Source organism: Melopsittacus undulatus, chromosome 6 (assembly GCF_012275295.1).
Source record: "Melopsittacus undulatus isolate bMelUnd1 chromosome 6, bMelUnd1.mat.Z, whole genome shotgun sequence".
Taxonomy (NCBI): domain Eukaryota; kingdom Metazoa; phylum Chordata; class Aves; order Psittaciformes; family Psittaculidae; genus Melopsittacus; species Melopsittacus undulatus.
The window spans coordinates 75,161,545-75,179,522 of NC_047532.1; the positions used below are offsets into that span (position 1 = coordinate 75,161,545).

At 39.1% G+C, this 17,978-nt stretch overlaps 1 protein-coding gene across 1 annotated transcript in view; it reads left to right on the forward strand.

Moving 5' to 3' along the window:
- The window catches only part of STK26 (serine/threonine kinase 26), a 29,815-nt gene extending 13,511 nt beyond the window's left edge, over positions 1 to 16,304 (forward strand). Inside the window, exons 3-12 of the mRNA XM_005148222.3 lie at positions 2,224 to 2,454; positions 7,368 to 7,424; positions 9,009 to 9,117; positions 9,206 to 9,363; positions 11,321 to 11,506; positions 12,124 to 12,272; positions 12,942 to 13,035; positions 13,502 to 13,564; positions 13,657 to 13,793; positions 14,322 to 16,304. Coding sequence (XP_005148279.1) covers positions 2,224 to 2,454; positions 7,368 to 7,424; positions 9,009 to 9,117; positions 9,206 to 9,363; positions 11,321 to 11,506; positions 12,124 to 12,272; positions 12,942 to 13,035; positions 13,502 to 13,564; positions 13,657 to 13,793; positions 14,322 to 14,346 — 1,209 coding nt within the window. The 3' untranslated portion in view covers positions 14,347 to 16,304. The remainder of the gene's footprint in view (positions 1 to 2,223; positions 2,455 to 7,367; positions 7,425 to 9,008; positions 9,118 to 9,205; positions 9,364 to 11,320; positions 11,507 to 12,123; positions 12,273 to 12,941; positions 13,036 to 13,501; positions 13,565 to 13,656; positions 13,794 to 14,321) is intronic.
- The last annotated feature ends 1,674 nt before the right edge of the window (positions 16,305 to 17,978 follow it).

The window sequence follows — 17,978 nt, forward strand, 5'->3', positions numbered from 1 at the left end:
CTGCTTTTACTACACTTGTCCCAGCAAGAATTATTTGAAACACATCTGAAAGTGGATTTATAATTCAAACTTATTAAAAATGATTACTTTTTAATCTGTTATTTGCTTTATGTGTTTGTTCATCTTTGAGATCTTTCGCTGAATCTGTCAGCAGAACAACATTTTTTGCTTAATTATTTCACTGCAGGTAATTTTTTGCTTTGTTTTGTCTTTTTTTTTAATGGAGCAGAAGAGCACTGAGCTCAGTGTAGACAAAGGAGGAATTCATCATTCTTCCTGCTTTAATGCAGTGCTCAGGAACAGCAGTGTGCTTGTATATTCACAGCCTAGCTCCACAGATCAGCATGAATCTGCCATGCTACCTCATGTCCCCTCCTCTTGTGAGAGCACAAATGACAGCTTGGTAGATATGAGTGGTGAACTGATTCAGCTGAAAATAAACCTGACAAATCAGATGGTGAACTCTCAGCTAAATCTGTTTCCTGATTCATCCCACCACATCGTGGGATAAACTCTGGTTCTGGTAGAAGGGAAGAAGCAACAATAAGGGCCCAGTAAGGAAACCAGACTGTCCATTTTGGACTAGCTTTACGTAGTGATGCATTTCTTTTATTCCCAGTGAAGATTTTCATATCCATTTGCAACAGCACCAGTGTAAAGATGTTTCATAACTATTTTGTTATGTAGAGTAATCTGTGCCTTGAGTTGACTGCATTTGCCAAAACTGTTACAACTCTTGCTGGTTCTGAGTCTTGGAGCACATAAAAATCTAAAGCAAAGCATCTCCCATCTTTTTGGATGTTGCAGTTGAATCAGAGGGCTTTCAGAGCAGATATTTCCTGATCAAAGATTAATTTGTGCAGTGAGTTGCCTGGTCATGTTCACCTTACCTCTTTAAAACACTTTTCATTAAACTCCCTTGCTGTGCTCTGAAAATTGGTGTTCTTCAACTGGAGCGAGTTACCGGCATCTTTCAGAAGCCACTGCTGTGGTTTTTGAATACACAAGGTTCTCTAAGCAGCCACGTGGCATGCTTTATCTTGAAGGGAAGATGAGAATTTGCTTCCTTTTTGTTTTCCTTGTGACTGCTTGAATTTAGCTGAAAAATTTAAAATGTTTGTATAATAATCAGTCTGTTGATCTGAAGAATCATGGAATGGTTTGTGTTTGGACCTTAAAGCTCCTCCAGCTCCAACCCCTGCCACAGGCAGGGACACCTTCCACTGCAGCAGGTTGCTCCAAGCCCCTGTGTCCAACCTGGCCTTGAACACTGCCAGGGATGGGGCAGCCACAGCTTCTCTGGGCACCCTGTGCCAGCGCCTCAGCACCCTCACAGGGAAGAGCTTCTGCCTAAGAGCTCATCTCAGTCTCCCCTATGGCAGGTTAAAGCCATTGCCCCTTGTCCCGTCCCTGCAGGCCCCAATGAAGAATCAGCTAGGTTGGAAAAGACCTTTAAGATCATCAGGAGTAGTTAACCAGCAAAGATTCCAAGCCAGGTGTCCTTAGCAGTGCTCTGTGACCTGGTGCTCGGCTCCCATTTTGAAGGCATGTTTGGGTGATCCCAGCCAGTTCAGATCAATGCCCCCAGGTTCAATATGCCCCCCATTTCTGCTCCAGCCTTCTTAGTTCTTCTTTGAACAGCTCAGTCTCCTTTGCTGTACTGTCAGCACTTTCAGATGCTCCAAGGATGTCTGAACTTAGCACATCTCAGGATCTACCAGTGAGTACCAAGTGGTGCACTGTTCTCACAAGTAGCTTCTCACTGTATCACTGAGTTAGGATGCTTTGTCTGCCTCAGGCTGCTGGCCAGGTAGAAAGCTCAGCCTTTTCTTCCTGGGTGATGATGGTAGTGCTTCTGTGCCAGTAACTGCATTCCTGTAGTCTTCTGAATTACTGCACTAATAGGATTAATGCTAGGAGCAGCTCTGTTCTTTTGTTTGAAGGTGATGTTGTGCATGGGGATGTGAAATGAGGTTTGTACCTGCCTCCCTCCTTGGTGAGGCTCATTTACCTTTGGCATAATTGCACAATGTATGTTCTGTAACTAAGAGCTGGATTAGAAGTTAGTGTGCAGGAAATAAACTTACCTGATGTGTGCCTTTGAGTGATGATAAATCTGGGTGATGTGCTGCTTGGGAAGTCATGAGGGCAAATAACTTGGAAGTAAATAAGTAACTTGTGTATCGTGTGTGTCCCCCCCCCTTTTTTTTCTCTCTTTTCTAGAACCACAGAGCAGACCCAGAAGAGCTATTCACAAAACTCGAACGCATTGGAAAAGGCTCCTTTGGGGAGGTCTTCAAAGGAATTGATAATCGGACACAGCAGGTGGTAGCTATAAAAATCATAGACCTTGAGGAAGCAGAAGATGAAATAGAAGATATACAGCAAGAGATAACTGTTTTAAGTCAGTGTGATAGTCCTTATGTAACAAAATACTATGGATCATATTTAAAGGTAATGTACTGCACAAAGATTTGTTCTGAATGCCACTATGAAAGTGTTCTGGAATTGAGGAAAAGTTATCATGCCTACTGCCTTTTTTTCTAGTAGATCCTTGTTTTTCTTTGAACAGAGCTTTTCACTGTCTTTTGCTCCTTTTGCTGCTTGCTCTTTGAGGCTCGAGTTTGCACAAAATGGCTAGAGGAGGAGCAGAGTTGGTAGAGGGCTCCTCTTGCCGTTGCTGTTAGAATCATAGAATAGTTAGGGTTGGAAAGGACCTTAAGATCATCTAGTTCCAACCCCCCTGCCATGGGCAGGGACACCTCACACTAGACCATTGTTACTACAATCCTTACCACAATCTTGTGGCTTTTTTGGGGACAAAAAATTACTTTCGGAGCCATAGAAACAAACCCCATTGCCTGATATGGAAAGAAACCCTGCACCATGTAAGAATGTGTTGGTTATTATGCAGGCCTGAGACAAAGCAAAACCAACATCATCAAAGTTAAGTGTGATTGTGATCTGTCCAGGTGTAGCTGACTGTTTCAGTAGTATTGTGGCTCTGCATTTTTCTTAAGCTAGATTTATCCTTGGTTACTAACAATAGATCTTTTAGCTTGAGATTCCTCAGGGGGAAAGAGTGCATTAGCTTTGTTAAAGGTGCAAAGTATCTTTTATGCAGCTTTTTAATTTTAGTAATAAGTTATTTTGAGAGTTGGATCTGTCTGTTTTTTCTTTTTTACTAAATTGCTATATATATATATTCTAACTTTTTGTTAGTTACTACTCTGAGAATGGTAGACAGCCTGAGTATTTGGCTGTACAGTACAGTTGTGTCCCAAATGACTGTATAATTAAAGGTTAAAGAACATTGAGGTTAAATTATGAAAATTAAGACATCTCAGTTCTTACAAAGTAAAGTCCTAGTGCTGCAGAGATTAATAGCAGTTTGTTGTGTATGCCAGTGGTCTGAAGATCACATTCAAAGTGGTCACATAGATTTATCAGTAAGTACTTAGCTCTGCTTATAAAGATCACTGAAAATATTCCTAGAAGCAACTCTTAAGATAGCAGCTTAAAAGAGCATTGGCACATGGTAAGTAAAAAGTAGGTCAAAATATAAGAGTTTTCTTCTTTTCTTTGCATCTTCATTTGCAGGAAGACAAAGTAGTTGAGCCAATCTGCCCTCTTTCAGCTCAGGCTTATGGAACAGGAATAGTTTACTACAAAGTATGAATCAGACATATGGCTTTCTGTGAAGCTCTGGGAATGCTGTTAGAAATGGTTGAGTTTTGCACTGTTTAAATCAAAGAGACTTTAAGTCTTTTCCTGACTATACCAAAGCAAACCCTCAGTGCAGAGGCATTCAAGTGGTCTACAACGCTGGTATTTCTTAGTTGAGTAATCTAGACCTGGTTTAAAACTTTCAAGTTGATAATTTTCTCTTTGAAGAAATTGCAGCTGGGACCATGTGTGTCTCAGTTCATCCAATTGAACTGTATCAGAACATCTTCTGTTGGAACTTATTCTTGGGGGGTTTTATACCAGTTTTAAGTAAGCTTTGAATAAGCAGATAATGTTTGGCATCAGTTTGAGTCAGATTCAGTTTTGCCTCTGGTGAGAGGGCATATTTAACAGTTAAAAGGTGTTTTATGACTACAACACTGAACTAGATGTGAACTGTGAGGGGTTTTCAGTTAGAATCATTTCAGGTGAGAGACTTAATTCTTGTACAGTTTGTTCTCCGTATTCTGCAGCTTTACTGTTTCCTCGTGCTTTCAGATTTACAGACAGCTTTATGGGCTCCATTGGATGGAGTAGCCCATGCTCAGCCTGAGGCTTACCAGCCACATGTGGGCTCTGCCCAATGCTCCTGCTGCTGGAAGGGGGAAGGGAAGAGAGGCTTTATATCAATTACTTGACTTACAAATTTGTAACTTAGCTGATTCCATGTAAGATACTTTCCTATGCTGCAGCCTGGCTGCTGAGTAGCTACATCTTGTGCATCTGACTTGTAAATGGGACTTGAAACATATAGACAGTACCATCCTATTTTTACCTAGCACTGTCTGACATTAAATACCTGCTGCCAGGTGTTTTACTCCTTAAAAACTTTATCATTGGTATGAGATGACATAGTCTACTTCCTTGAGGTTCTTGGGATAAAGCTGGTGCCAGTTTTCAGTTATTGTGATACAAAAGGTGCAAATCTCTCATAGTTGTGTAATTTGGTTTACCTGAATGTCCTGAATTTTGGAGTCTGAATGGGAGTTTGCCATTAAATTAGAGCCTAGGTATTATCTTGTGCCTTTCAAATGTGTGTAGAACTGTACAAGCTTACAGCTGTATTAGTGCCACTTTTGTAGCTGTAAGAGAACTTAAATCCTAATGTAGATGTCTGTGGATGTTTGTATTTGTGGAAGATAGGGATCTAAGTATGTCTGCTCATCCTCAAAGTATTGCACTTTGATTGCAGTTAACATCACATCTGAATAAATAAAACATTGGTTGTGGAGGGCACCCTTGAAAGTGCCAGTGCGTAGCAGTATAGGAGTGCAAGGTATGCTAAAAATGAGTGTTTTCCTCTGGCTTAATGGCTTGTCAGGATGGATTGCTGCCTGATCAGTTCAGGCAAGAAAAAGATTAAAGGTATTAAAAGTTCCCCAAATTGTGGCATGTTTTGGGTACACAGATTTGTGAAACTTCATAGAATATTTGAACTGTGCTTTCCACCTGATCCTGTAGGAATAGGTCTCTTGCTGACTGCATTTTCATGATTGTTTTATTTATGCCATTCAGTCGAGGGGTTTAAATATCTATCCTTAAATATCTGGCCTTGCTCTTCCCTTCTGCAGTTTAACAAGCCTGAAGTTATTCCCAGTTTTTCAGATTTGAATGTGGAGAACTCCTCTTGTAGGAGCATCCAGAGACTTCTGTCAGAGCTGTACAGCACTTCATGAAGCAAAGCCTGGAGACAATCTAAAGATACTGTTTGTTCTACATTGTCTATTTATACTTGGTTGACTGAAAAAAGCTAGGAAAGAGGTGGTTCATGCCTGGCTAGAAAATACGCACAGCCCGATACAGTGGATAGGAGCAGTTTCTTTGAGACATTATTTCAGAACACAGTACTTACTCATTTTCACCCTATACTGTTTGCAAGGAATAGTCAAATCCTCCAAACACGTCTGGTAACCACAATGTTTGCCTTAAACTGGAGCTCCTTGCAGGTCTTCTCAGCTGACAAAGTTGGGCTTTATAAAAAGTGCTAAAATTAGCCAGCCCTTCCCTGCTGATCTCATAATGCTGGAATAGACTCTCAGAAATGGTGTGGGCTTAAAAAACCCCAGGATAAATCTAATAGAACACACTTTGTTTAGAGAATTGGATGTGAGCCTTTAAGGAACTGCACCTTTATTTGCTTGCTGAGTTTTCTTTAGAGTTCTGTCACTTGTCAGGCAATAGGATGGCAAAGCATGCAAGAGGCTTTTCACAAAGTATTTCTGCCATATGCTTGTGCTCTGTTAGAAGATCCTAACACCAGTAAATATTTGCTGGAGGCTGCTGCTGGGTGTGTGGTACTGCACCAGGTCTGGTTCAGTTGAGTATTTTTAACCACCGGGTTTTCTTTTAAATAAATACATGATTTTATTTGCAGATATTTTTAGAGCAGTAGCCCATAGGTTGATCTTTGGGGTTCTGAAATGGGAGGGAATTCTAGAAAACAAATAGCCAAAGATCACAGTTTTGAAACAACAGTCTGTATATCTGATACCAAATCTTTCCTCTTTTGTTCATGTGAACCAGCCAGCTTTGGTAGGTACTTGCCAAAGGCAAAGTCAGCATCTAGAAGGCAGTCTTGCAAGAATTTTTCAGTTCTAGTATTCTAGTGGTTGAGATCTCCACAAAGAAAGCACAGAAACCCATCTCTTCACAGGGGCTGTGGTTCAAATAGCAGATAGTGATGGAGTACGTGAGCTTTGTGGTATTAATAATAACAAAAATATAAATCCTAAGATAGGTGCCTCAAGTCATACTTCTTATTTTACTGTATTGCTCTTATCTTTGACCTTTTAATGGCTGATTTTGAACTTCTGATATGAGAACTTGGGAATCCTGAACCTTCCTGTAGGGTTCCAAGTCTGGCAGTGAGTACTCCTGGAGTGTTCCTTTGTCTCTCAGACTCAGAGCTGGTCCTGTGGTAGCAGGCGCATCCTATGGTAGGATGCAGGTCCTTGGGTACAAGCATATTCAAGGGCTGTTAGTACTTGCTTTTTGCTGAATCTGACAACTTCACTTGGAGCCTGTGGACATGCTAGATAAATGCTTGTAGTTACCACATAGGCCAAGAGGCACGTAGCAGCTCCCTGTGTTAGGCTTTTGATTTCTGGTGTCTTTGAAGTGTGTTCACACTTACTGTCTTCTGTCTTGCTCAAAAGTCATTTGAAGTTCTAAGTGTTTTCCTCAAGTGAGAGGTGTGATGTGACAAGCAAGTTTCCTGTTAAGATGGTCCTGCTTCTATATCACAAATGACTGGAATTAATAACACTGATGCAAAGACAGTCTTTTGTAACAACTACACCGTGTATTAAAACACTTAGTTGCAACTTAAACCACCACCAGATTGCTTTTATCTCCAAGTTCCATTCCTTAGGATGGGCTCAGTTTAGGTGCCATTAGCAGAAGATTATTTTTGGTGGGGTTTTATGATTGCTTTTCAAAATAATAAAGTCAAACTGTGGTTGCTCCTTTGCCCTCTTGTGCAGGAGCTGTGTGACCATTCTACAAGAAGTAGTTACATGGAAGTTGGTGATTAATGGGACTCTGCATTTGCATTCTCCTAAGAGTATGCTGGTAGTCTGTTGAAGTGCAGGTTTGTTTAATGGCAGCCTTGGACTTTTAACAATTCCTGCCTTCCTTTACAGGGCACAAAACTATGGATAATAATGGAATACTTGGGTGGAGGGTCAGCTTTGGATCTTGTAAGTATATGATTTTTTTTTTGCATTATAAATACTAGTGAATCCTATTTCATCGTGTTTTCCAATTTCATTATAAAATCTAGTCCCTGGAGGCAGCTGATGTTACACCACTGCTGGATTGTAATGCTCCAAAAAGTGGGAATTTGAATGGTAGCTCTGTTATGTTGAATTGCTGTTTAATTTTGACTTCACCGTTTGTCTCTAAGCATTAGTAAATGTCTCAGTCAAATGTAAGGCATTCTTTAATTTTTGATTTTAGTATGGTGAGAAGTACTTGTTCTTGCCATATGTGGTGGGGTTTCAGGTTTTGGGTTGTCTGTCCACTCTCCCCAATAGAATTCATTACACTTAAATAATGAAAGTTTCCTTTTGGATTCAGGAATGACTGATGCACCCACAGGGTGCAGTTGATTTAAACTGGTTAAAAGGTGTTGGGTTTTCCATTTTTCAGGTATTTTCAGTCAAGCATAAAAGGGCCTTTTACTAAAGATAGTGTTGCATTTATGAAGGATGCAGCTTAGAGAGTACAGGAGCAGAGTCCACTGTATGGGGATGTGGTTTCCCCATGGTTTCAGGATGGCTCTGCCTCAGCTGTGAAGCTCAGACCCACCCTTTCCTGTAAGATCATAAAGTCAGTCTTTGTTTGTGTCACTCTGAAGGAAAAATACCACATCTTCAGTATGAAATGGGTATTCATTATATATTTGCCAGCAGTGGTGCTGTCTGCAAGAGTTGAAGTGTGTGCATCACTTCACAAATCAATTTAAACTACTGTATGAAATTGCATCACATCAACTCTGCTATGGGAAAGCACCAACATAGTAGTTTTCTGTTGTGTGTAGTAGTAGCTTGCAGCTCTGGAACTCGGCCTTTTTGAGTAATTGAGAAGTCTTCTGTGGAGTGGAGTGTCAGAGATGGTGAAATAGCTTTTACCAGGGACAACTGAAACCACTGAACCTTTAGAAGAATAAAGCTTTTAAGTTTTGTCTCATTTGCCTCATGTTGCCATACCATAATTTCATTTCTGTTTCAGTGCTGCTGTTTGGTATTTTTTTATGGCAGAATCGCCCACCTTAACTGTTTTATTTACATAGCTTTCTAATATGCAAAGTTTACACTTCATACTAGCAGCTTTATAGTAGTGCATTATGTTGATGGAGAAGCAAGCATGGAATCAAAAAAGCTGGAAGAGGACAAAAAGCATCATTAAATTTAAAACCCAATAGTCAACAGACTAATTTGTAATAAACTGAGTTTCTTAATTCATTAGAATGCAAAATTAAGTCTGATTTGCTGTCTGTAGGAACCTATAACTTTGTGCAAAGTTAGTTCTAGCTTTTCCTGTGAGAGGAGTGCAGTGTTTGTTAGAAAGGTAACAGCATCTTCAGAGCATTGTCAGTAGAGGAGATGTGAAGATGATCATTCCAATGGTACCTGTTTCTGGTAGAATGTCAACATACTTTGAATATTGCATGAATTCTGATAGTCCTTTTAAAAGGAAATCTTTGAAGTTTAAGGTTTAGTTACATCAATAACAAGGCAAAAAATGAGATACAAGAATCAAATGAGTGTCTTTTCTCTTAGCTGCGTGCTGGCCCATTTGATGAGTTCCAGATTGCTACCATGCTAAAGGAGATCTTGAAAGGTCTTGACTACCTACACTCAGAGAAGAAAATCCACAGGGATATAAAAGGTGCATGATGTTTGAAATGGTACTTTTTTAAAGCCTTTAAAATGCCTAAGAGCAGTATTCTCATTTACATGTTATTTCCCCTTGGCAGCTGCCAATGTCTTGTTATCAGAGCAAGGTGATGTTAAGCTTGCTGATTTTGGAGTTGCTGGGCAGCTGACAGACACACAGATTAAGAGGAATACCTTTGTTGGAACTCCTTTTTGGATGGCCCCTGAAGTTATTCAGCAGTCAGCATATGATTCAAAGGTAAGTATGAGAGTAGAATATCTTTTCCTTGTATATGCAGATCCAGCAGAAGTGACTTTGAGTTTTGTCGGTTTAGTTCTATCAATATGGAGAGTTTCCCAAGGGAACTAGCAGTAGAAAAGCAGACCTCTGTGTTCCTCTGAGGGGTGGGTCCTGCTGCTAGAATGACAGTAAGAAGGGAACAGTCCCTCTTCTCCCATGTGGACACCCACAAGACAACCTAGAGCATGTGATTAATGAAATGACAGTGTACTCAGTGTTGGCCCTGGGCTTTCTACTCTTTGTAGATACAAATATAGAAGTAAGAAATCTAAAAATCTTGGCATATGCCAAGTAATAATTTCAGACTGATCTTTCTCAAATAATAACCATGTAATTGTATTTGTGATGTGCACATAAAGAAAAGACTGTTTAGTATAGGAGATCTCCTCAAGATAGTCACACTTCAGGAGACTTTCCCAGGGTCATTCAGACTTGAAGGAATTTGCGTACATGTCACAAGGGTTCTTGCTGATAAGAAAGAGTACGTTGTAGTTGTCATGTTCAGGGTTTCATGGTGCAGTTGTAATGTGCTCCCAAGGGCATTTTGGAAAAGCACTCTACTCTCATTTAACAGTGTGTGTTGTCCAGTGGAATGGAGAATAATTCCTCTTACGCTTGTCCTTTTTATGAATCAGCTCCACCACCCCTTCAGTCCCAGTCTGCCAGTAACCTCATCTTTTGCCTTCCTTATCTCCTCGATATTAGAGTCATAGGATGGTTAGGGTTGGAAAGGATAAGAGCAATGCCCTCTCCCTTTTCTTTCTATTCCAAATGTCTGGTGTGAAAGCACAGAAGGTGCAAGCCTTCGGTAAGGACGGATGAAGGGGTTTGGACAGGGTGCACTTGAATTTCTAGACTAATACTGATGAATATTTTGGCATCTGGACTCAATTTTAACCTTTCTCCTTCTCTTCCTATTTCAAATTGATGAAAAGGCAAACAAATTCATACCTTTCTGTAGTGGCAGAGATTGACAGCCCCATCTGTTCTTTCAAACCATATTGCTGTGATACACAATTGTTATGATATTTCAGTAATAAACAGTAAGCTACTTAAATTCTTCAATATTAAGTGTAACCCTTATTTACTCTAGGGACAACTTCTGTTTGTGACTTCCATGCTAAGTGTAGTCAGCCATTGGTAGGCACTTTTTAATAAGAGTGACCTTAATAGCTGTTGCAGCTCATGTAAAAACATGTGAACAATGTTTATCTCACTTGGGGGAAAAAAATCTCTAAATTGGAAAAGAATTTTATAGTTCAGAAGATTTTTTGATACAAAGATAATGTGTTTATAATGCTTACCTTCAGCAAAAATGTATACCACTTCTTCCTTCCTCACAGACTTACACTGTGCCTTTGTTGCTTCAGGTCTAACTAATTGTTCATTTTATAACTAAATCAAGCAGTCTGATAGGAAGGAAGCTGTGATCGCTGGCTGGATTTGATTCACCTCTGCCTTGTTCCTTTTAGAGGGAGGTTCAAACAAGGCTGGATACCTTAGTGCATCTGCAGTTTAAAAACTAACATCACCAGTTCTGCCATGTAAACAAAACCTGAATTAGATGTGGGGCATCTGTGGCAGTTTGGAGATCATTATATAGAAAAATAGATAATGTTTCTGAAGCTTTTACCAAAAACATATGTTTAGGTGCACACTTAACTTACTGGCAGTGTTCCAACGGTGTTACATATAGTGTGCAACAAAAGTGCTGTTGTAGGCATCTGTCATTAAAGACTGATTCAGTCAGACAGGATTTATAGCCTTTAAGTATTAGAAATAAATCTTTGTTCATTATCTAATTAGACCAATGTTAATTTTACTGGATAGATGTAGATGTGAAAATTTTAGTTAATAAATAGTCACTATAGTTCTTAATGTTTTTTGTACTGAAAGTAACTTTTCCCTTTCTCAGGCTGACATCTGGTCCTTGGGAATCACTGCTATTGAACTAGCCAAAGGGGAGCCTCCCAACTCCGATATGCACCCGATGAGAGTTCTCTTCCTTATTCCAAAAAACAATCCTCCAACTTTATTAGGAGAATTCAGTAAACCTTTTAAAGAATTCATTGATGCATGTCTGAATAAGGACCCAACATTTGTGAGTAGATATGTGTGTGTGTATGTAGATGTTTTGGGTTTGTTTTCAGCTTTCTGAAGCTTGCGAAGTGTTTTGATGGTGTAGTGTATCGCAGCTGACTGAAATAATCAGAGGGACTACACTTGCCACTGTAAATGCTAGTGGTGATTTTTAATATCTCCATCCTAGTCTCTCATTCAAAATACTGAAAGGAGAAGGAGAATGCTGAAACAAATGATGGTGGCAGAGGCAGCTTCTTAGAACGCACTCAGACTTGGGCTAACATCAGAAGAGAATCTTTAACAGAGAGAATCTTAAATCTACTCCAGCAGAACTTCAGCTGCCTTAATTCTGCTTACAAGGAAATGTTGCATTGGAGAATTCTGATTAGTCATTTTCCTGGGTGTGTACCTCCTAGCGCACAAGGATAAGCAGTATAGGCTCTGAGTGACTCTGATCATATTTTTAGAGTGCTTGCAAACGTGGATTACTGGTTTTTCTTGACTTCCTGTTGCACTAATTTCCTGATACTCTATGAGTTAGCTCTAGAAGTCAGTTGTCTTTCTAAATCTTCCCTATTAACATTTAAAATCGAGGCATGTTAGCATAACATTAAATATTTAAAGTGTTTCTTACAGCGCCCCACTGCAAAAGAACTTCTGAAGCACAAGTTCATTATGAAAAATGCCAAGAAGACTTCATACCTGACAGAGCTGATTGACAGGTTTAAGAGGTGGAAAGCAGAGGGACATAGTAGTGATGAAAGTGATTCCGATGGTTCAGATTCGTAAGTTTATTTCCAGTTTACTCTCTTTGGGGCTTGTTTTTAATGTTACTGAAGTAGGTTTCCTGCAGGTTCTCTGTAACTAACTCCTTTTGTATATCTGGTTTTGTTCCATACATTTTTCATTGGCTTCTTTCAAGAAAACCCCTTGTATGAACCTAAAGATTAATGCAGAAGTCAAGCTATCCACTCATTATCTCTTTAAACTTTCTCTCTCTGAACTTAATCTCAGTTCTGTTTAATTGCTGAGTATTTCCTCAGTCTGAGGCTAGTGGTTATACTAAACCCAATGAATCACAATTAGAAATACTTCAGAGCAAGGCTGAGGTGCATGAAGAAGTTTGCGCAATGCCTGTGGAACAGCTTAAGTTCTGTGAGTCTCTTGCTTTTCTGGATATCAGATAACTGTTTTAAATGGGATGCCATGGGAGAAGGTAAGCTTTATGGGTAGATAACATCTTTACTTTGCTTTGATCATATTTCAATTTATTCAGACTGTGAAGTTGTTTGGGTTTGTTTTTAAGTTTAGTTAATGTTTCAATACACGTTTTTCTTTGTATTTTCAGGAATATGGAACTAATCCATATAGATGTATGATGTGTTTGGGTTATCTATGCTTGCTTAGTGTTATGTTGTGGCTAGGATTATATACATGGTATCCTTTTTCTTCAGGGAGTCCAGTAACAAAGAAAATAACTCTCATCCTGAGTGGAGCTTTACTACAGTTCGAAAGAAGCCAGATGCAAAGAAGCTGCAGAATGGGACGGTATGTACAGTCTGGAGAGGAGTTTTAAAAAGATGAATTGCTTTTGAAGCCAGTTTAAAGAATATAGTGATAAAACTCAGTAGTTGCTCGCTTTTCATAAGATCTTTTTGTAGTTCGAGATGATGCTTCTGAGTGGTTATTTCTTATGCTCATGTCAGCCTTAGAAGAAAAAGGTACCAGATACTAATAGATCAGTATCGGTTCACAGAGATGAGAATTTTAAAGAGTTGTATAATATTAGAGAGGAAAAACTGGTTTTCTGACAATATATAATATCGTTTCATGTGTCATCAGGCATCTGTTTCCGCATCACATCTGTTGATGTACTGGGGCCTTCATTGTTTTTGTGATGTATTTCAAGGGCTTTGCTGAATTGAAGTGAGCTTTCAGAGTCATGTGTGTGTTAAATGGAACATCTGTGTCATATAGCAGTATGCTCATGGAATCCTTATTTGTTAACTTTTAGGATCAGGATCTTGTTAAAACCCTGAGTTGTTTAACTATGATAATCACCCCTGTGTTTGCTGAGGTAAGTCTCAATGTAAAAAAAACTTCATTGAAAGTATTACCCGAGTGCCTGCTAACTTGTATAGATTGATCTGCCTTTGTTTTACTACTCAGCTCAAGCAGCAGGACACAAATAATGCTAGCAGAAAGAAAGCAATTGAGGAACTTGAGAAAAGCATCAATATGGCAGAAGCAACATGTCCAGGGATCACAGATAAGATGGTGAAGAAACTTATGGAGAAATTTCAGAAGTAAGTTAAGGAATATTTTATAAAAAGTATTATTGTTTCAAAAGAGGTATCACTCAAGTCCTTATGCATAGGAAAGGTTGGTTGACACTGAACTTCATATGTTGCATGAATTTGAGTAGTTTAGTGACAGGTGGAAAGATCTGCTATATCCAGTGCTTTAAACTTTCAGCTTTGGTATTTATATGTAATGTTTCTGTTTGAGACTAAAACTAGTAAGAACAATTACTATATGTGTTCAGTCTTCTAGTGCTGCAGTTTCACTATAGTTGTTATCCCTTGATTCCTTGAATTTAGCCTTTGAATTTTGAATTTTAGCCCTGAATTTAGCCTGTCAATAAACAGTAAGAGAATGAGAGAATCTCTGTCTTTTTAGAGTATATTTTCTTAAGAGTATCTGGTAGGATTTTCCTATAAATTGTTGAGGTGAAGCCATGTACTAGTTTAGTGATGCAAAAATAGTTACGTGCTGTTTGCCAGGCTGACACAATATCATTAACAAAGTTCTTCCTTCCATTTTTTCATCTGTAGATTTTCTGTTAATGACTCATCCTAAGAAACTTCACACAATTGACTGCTGTTTCGTATGGACCCAGTGAAACCCACCAAAACTACTTCAAGCTTGGCAGTGCTTAGCTCATGAGCTCCTTGTGCCTTTTGGATCTTTGCAACATATTGATGGTGATTGAGGATTTGAAAGAACCTACTCAACTATTTTGTGGCAGTGCACATGGTTTTATATTTTCAGGAAATTATTTTGTAAAGAACAACTTTTAATATTGTAGTTTCACCTGTTTAATCTGATAAATGTTGAGGTGCAGTTTTGCTTTTAGAAATAATCATTACTTTAGTTAATAGAAAGTGCAAGTACAGTATGTTTTGATGCTGTTTTGTGCCTGTACATGGGGATGTACAGGTCTTTTGTATTCATGAGTTAAACTTTTGTAAATCACTAACAAAGCTTCAGAGAAAATAGCTTTTTCAGAAGCATATTCAGAACACGTAACGTAGTGGCAAGGGTATTGCTGTAGCACCTGCTTCAACCAGCATATAGTTATTGTGCCCTGAAAAATAAACCTGCAACAGTATCTATTCTGATTCTCAATTGGTACAGTATTTTAGGCAGCTCTATGATTAAATATATTTGAGAGCAATATGTCAATAGTTTGCAGGTGATATGTAGCAACAGGTCTATCCTGATGTACAGTATATGTGTTACCTTTTAGACCAGATTTTGAAGTAGTCACTCAATCTTAGGTCATCGTGGTAGGAAAATTTAGAGCAATACAGTTGAGGGGGTGGGGCTTTTGGCAATAATGGACAAAACCTGAAGTTCAGTTTAACTGAATTTCTTTCCTCTGAGTATACATGCCTGGGTGGAAGGGAGCCAGAGAAGCCGAGCGTCGCATGATACATACCTCACAAGCAGGTATCCATGTAACACCAGCGTTCTGTGTGGTGGTGTTGTTTCTCCTGTAAGATATTTATACACAGGTGGTTTTTTTTGTTCTTAAATACATTAAAGACAGTACATCACCATCATTTGTTTATAATTTTTCTGAAAGTGTATTTTAAAGATGTATTTACCAGTTAATATGCAAATAACTGAGTTATAGATATTCTTTCACCTAAAAAAGGTAGTACTGTGCAGTACAGAGTGAGGTTTTTAATATTTTTTTTCCATAAAAACTAGGTTAAGACTATAAAGTTGCTTTCAGTTATATATTTATGGTACTGCTTAGATGGGTAATATCTTCTCTTCTGGTTTGTTTTTTTTTTGTTGTTTTTCTTTTCCCTTTTTTGACCCAGTATGTATATTATGCTGAAGTTTTGAACTGGGCTTGTTTTTCAGTACTCTAGATGTGGAGCTGTTGGTGTAAATTTATTTTTGATAAAGGCTGGGGGTGTTTATTTTATGGTTCAGGCCTGCACATTCTGTTTTTGCACAAGAGGCATTTTAAAGAATCTGAAATATTATCTGCCAAATACTGAGGAAAAAGTAATGGTGTGTGCAAGTAAATACTGCATTTTTAGTCCAAACGTTGCCATTACATTGTTTTTATATAAAGGACACTTGTGAGAGGTGGTGGTTGGATATGCCAAGGACAATTACTTTCAATGGTGCCTACACTGTAAAAAAAAAACATAAATAAAAAGAAATTACTTTTAACTCCTTGTTTTAATTTTAAGAAGATGTTTCTGTTGAAGACTTTCATCTGCTATAGAACTGAAATTCCATTAGAATTTATATCTGAGAAAAAAGTCTGGAAATAGTTTTTGAAAACAATAATGTTATGGATTAAATAAATATTTTTATAAATGTAAAAGCAGCAAAAGTTGTACATACAGTTGATCTGAAGCTTTACAGAATAACTGCATCACAGAAACAAATTGTAGTGCTCCTCTAGCTTCTGTAGGTGGTAGTCTTGTAAATCTGTTTATAGATGAAGCTTATTTCAATGTTTTGGGGGGTTTTAAATGGTTTAAAATAAATATTTAAGTTCTGTAAACTTTCATGGGCTTGTTCTGTTGTGGATTTCATTCTGGATTTTAGCAGGACTTGTGTTCTAGTGCAAGAAAGCTGTTCCTGGCACACCGCTACATGGTTGCTTTGGAAAGGTTTGGGTCCCCCATGCTGTTCTTGTCCAGAGGACACCTACCAGCAGCTATGCCATGGGGAATGGATGAAGCAGCCCCAGGGCTCACTGTGGTTCTGTTCCTAAAGAGGAATCTTCAGGATATGGGTGCTTAGCTGAACGTGGTAGAGATGCCAGTGTGCTCTGACTCCATTGGGATCTCGGCACTGTGGAGTGAAAAGGTACAGACAGGCCTGGGCCATGGTTTCACTTCAGTAATCTCAATCCACAGCTCTCTTTAAGGAGCTCCATACACATTTCTCGGTTAAAAACATGGTTTTCACTTCCATGTCATTTCACCCTTTAAGGTTTCTTACATGAGAAACTGAGGGGAGAGGTGATGGGAATTCCTCATAGATTTTGTAATTGGTGGCTCTTCCCTCTTGATAGAGTCTTCCATCTATGCAACTCTCTTCACCATTCTGGGTAGGTGGCGTTAGTAAATTACTTGGGAATCTGGAACCTGTGCTGTGTGATACGAGTGTAACAAGCTGCTGGACTATGGTGCCTCTTCCTTTCGTGTGAAATGGGTGGGATGAACACTTACCTCATAGGGCAGTGTGGGGAAAACCTCCTCCACATGTGTATAATACAGCTTTGCTCCTGTAGCACAGTCAGTTCCAGAAGCTGTCACTGTACTGCACATGGCAATTCTGTCCTTGAAGTTTCTGTGCATCATAAGACTGTAACTCTTAAGAATGGATGTTCCTGGTTTCCAGAGAACTGTTGCCTCTTTCCCCACTCTGTGTTAGTTATTGATGAAGTCTGTAACTTAATCAGCAGTATTCTGTTGCTGGCAGGTAGCTAATGGAATGATAGAGCAACATATTCCTGCAGGAAAACCATCTTCTAGCTATGGTAAATGGAGGAGAATTGACAGTGAAGTAGTCTGGATCTCAGAACAGAGAAATGTGTTCTTGGGTAGATGAGTCCTTTATCAGTGTGCCCAGTCTGAAACACTTTGGTTTGACTCCTCATGCTCCACTTCTGTGCATGTAGAAACCTAACTGCCTGCTCTTGCATTTGATCCAATGCCTATACATGAATAGGGAAGTGCGTAGATCCTGGATGTGTTCGCACAAAGTTTAGCAGTTGTTAAAGGTCTGATTTTTATCGCACTGTTTTATGACTGGAATAAAATGTATTTTCCTCTTTGCAGAGATTTAGTGGTATGTGTGTTGGCTTGTCTCGTGGTATTCCAGTAAATGAAGTAACGCTGCAGAGATGAGGTAAACAGACTGAAAACCTGTCTTGTACTTCTCCAAAGTGAAGTTCCCTCTATACTCTGTGCATTTTGCTGCTTTTTCTATCCTAACATATATAAAATGCAATCCCTGCTTGTGAGGACTGGCAGAGCTCACTTTTTCCAGGTACTGTGTTGTTTCCCCAGCAGCAGCATAAAGCATTCCATGTCCTCTCCATCCTTGTTTTCTTCCCTAGTGAAACGCAATCCCTTGGGTGTTCTCACTTCTCTTGGGTGTTCTCACTTCTCTTGGGTGAATAGTGCTGGGCAGGGACCATGGGGAAGGACATACTCCAGGGTTAGTTCAGT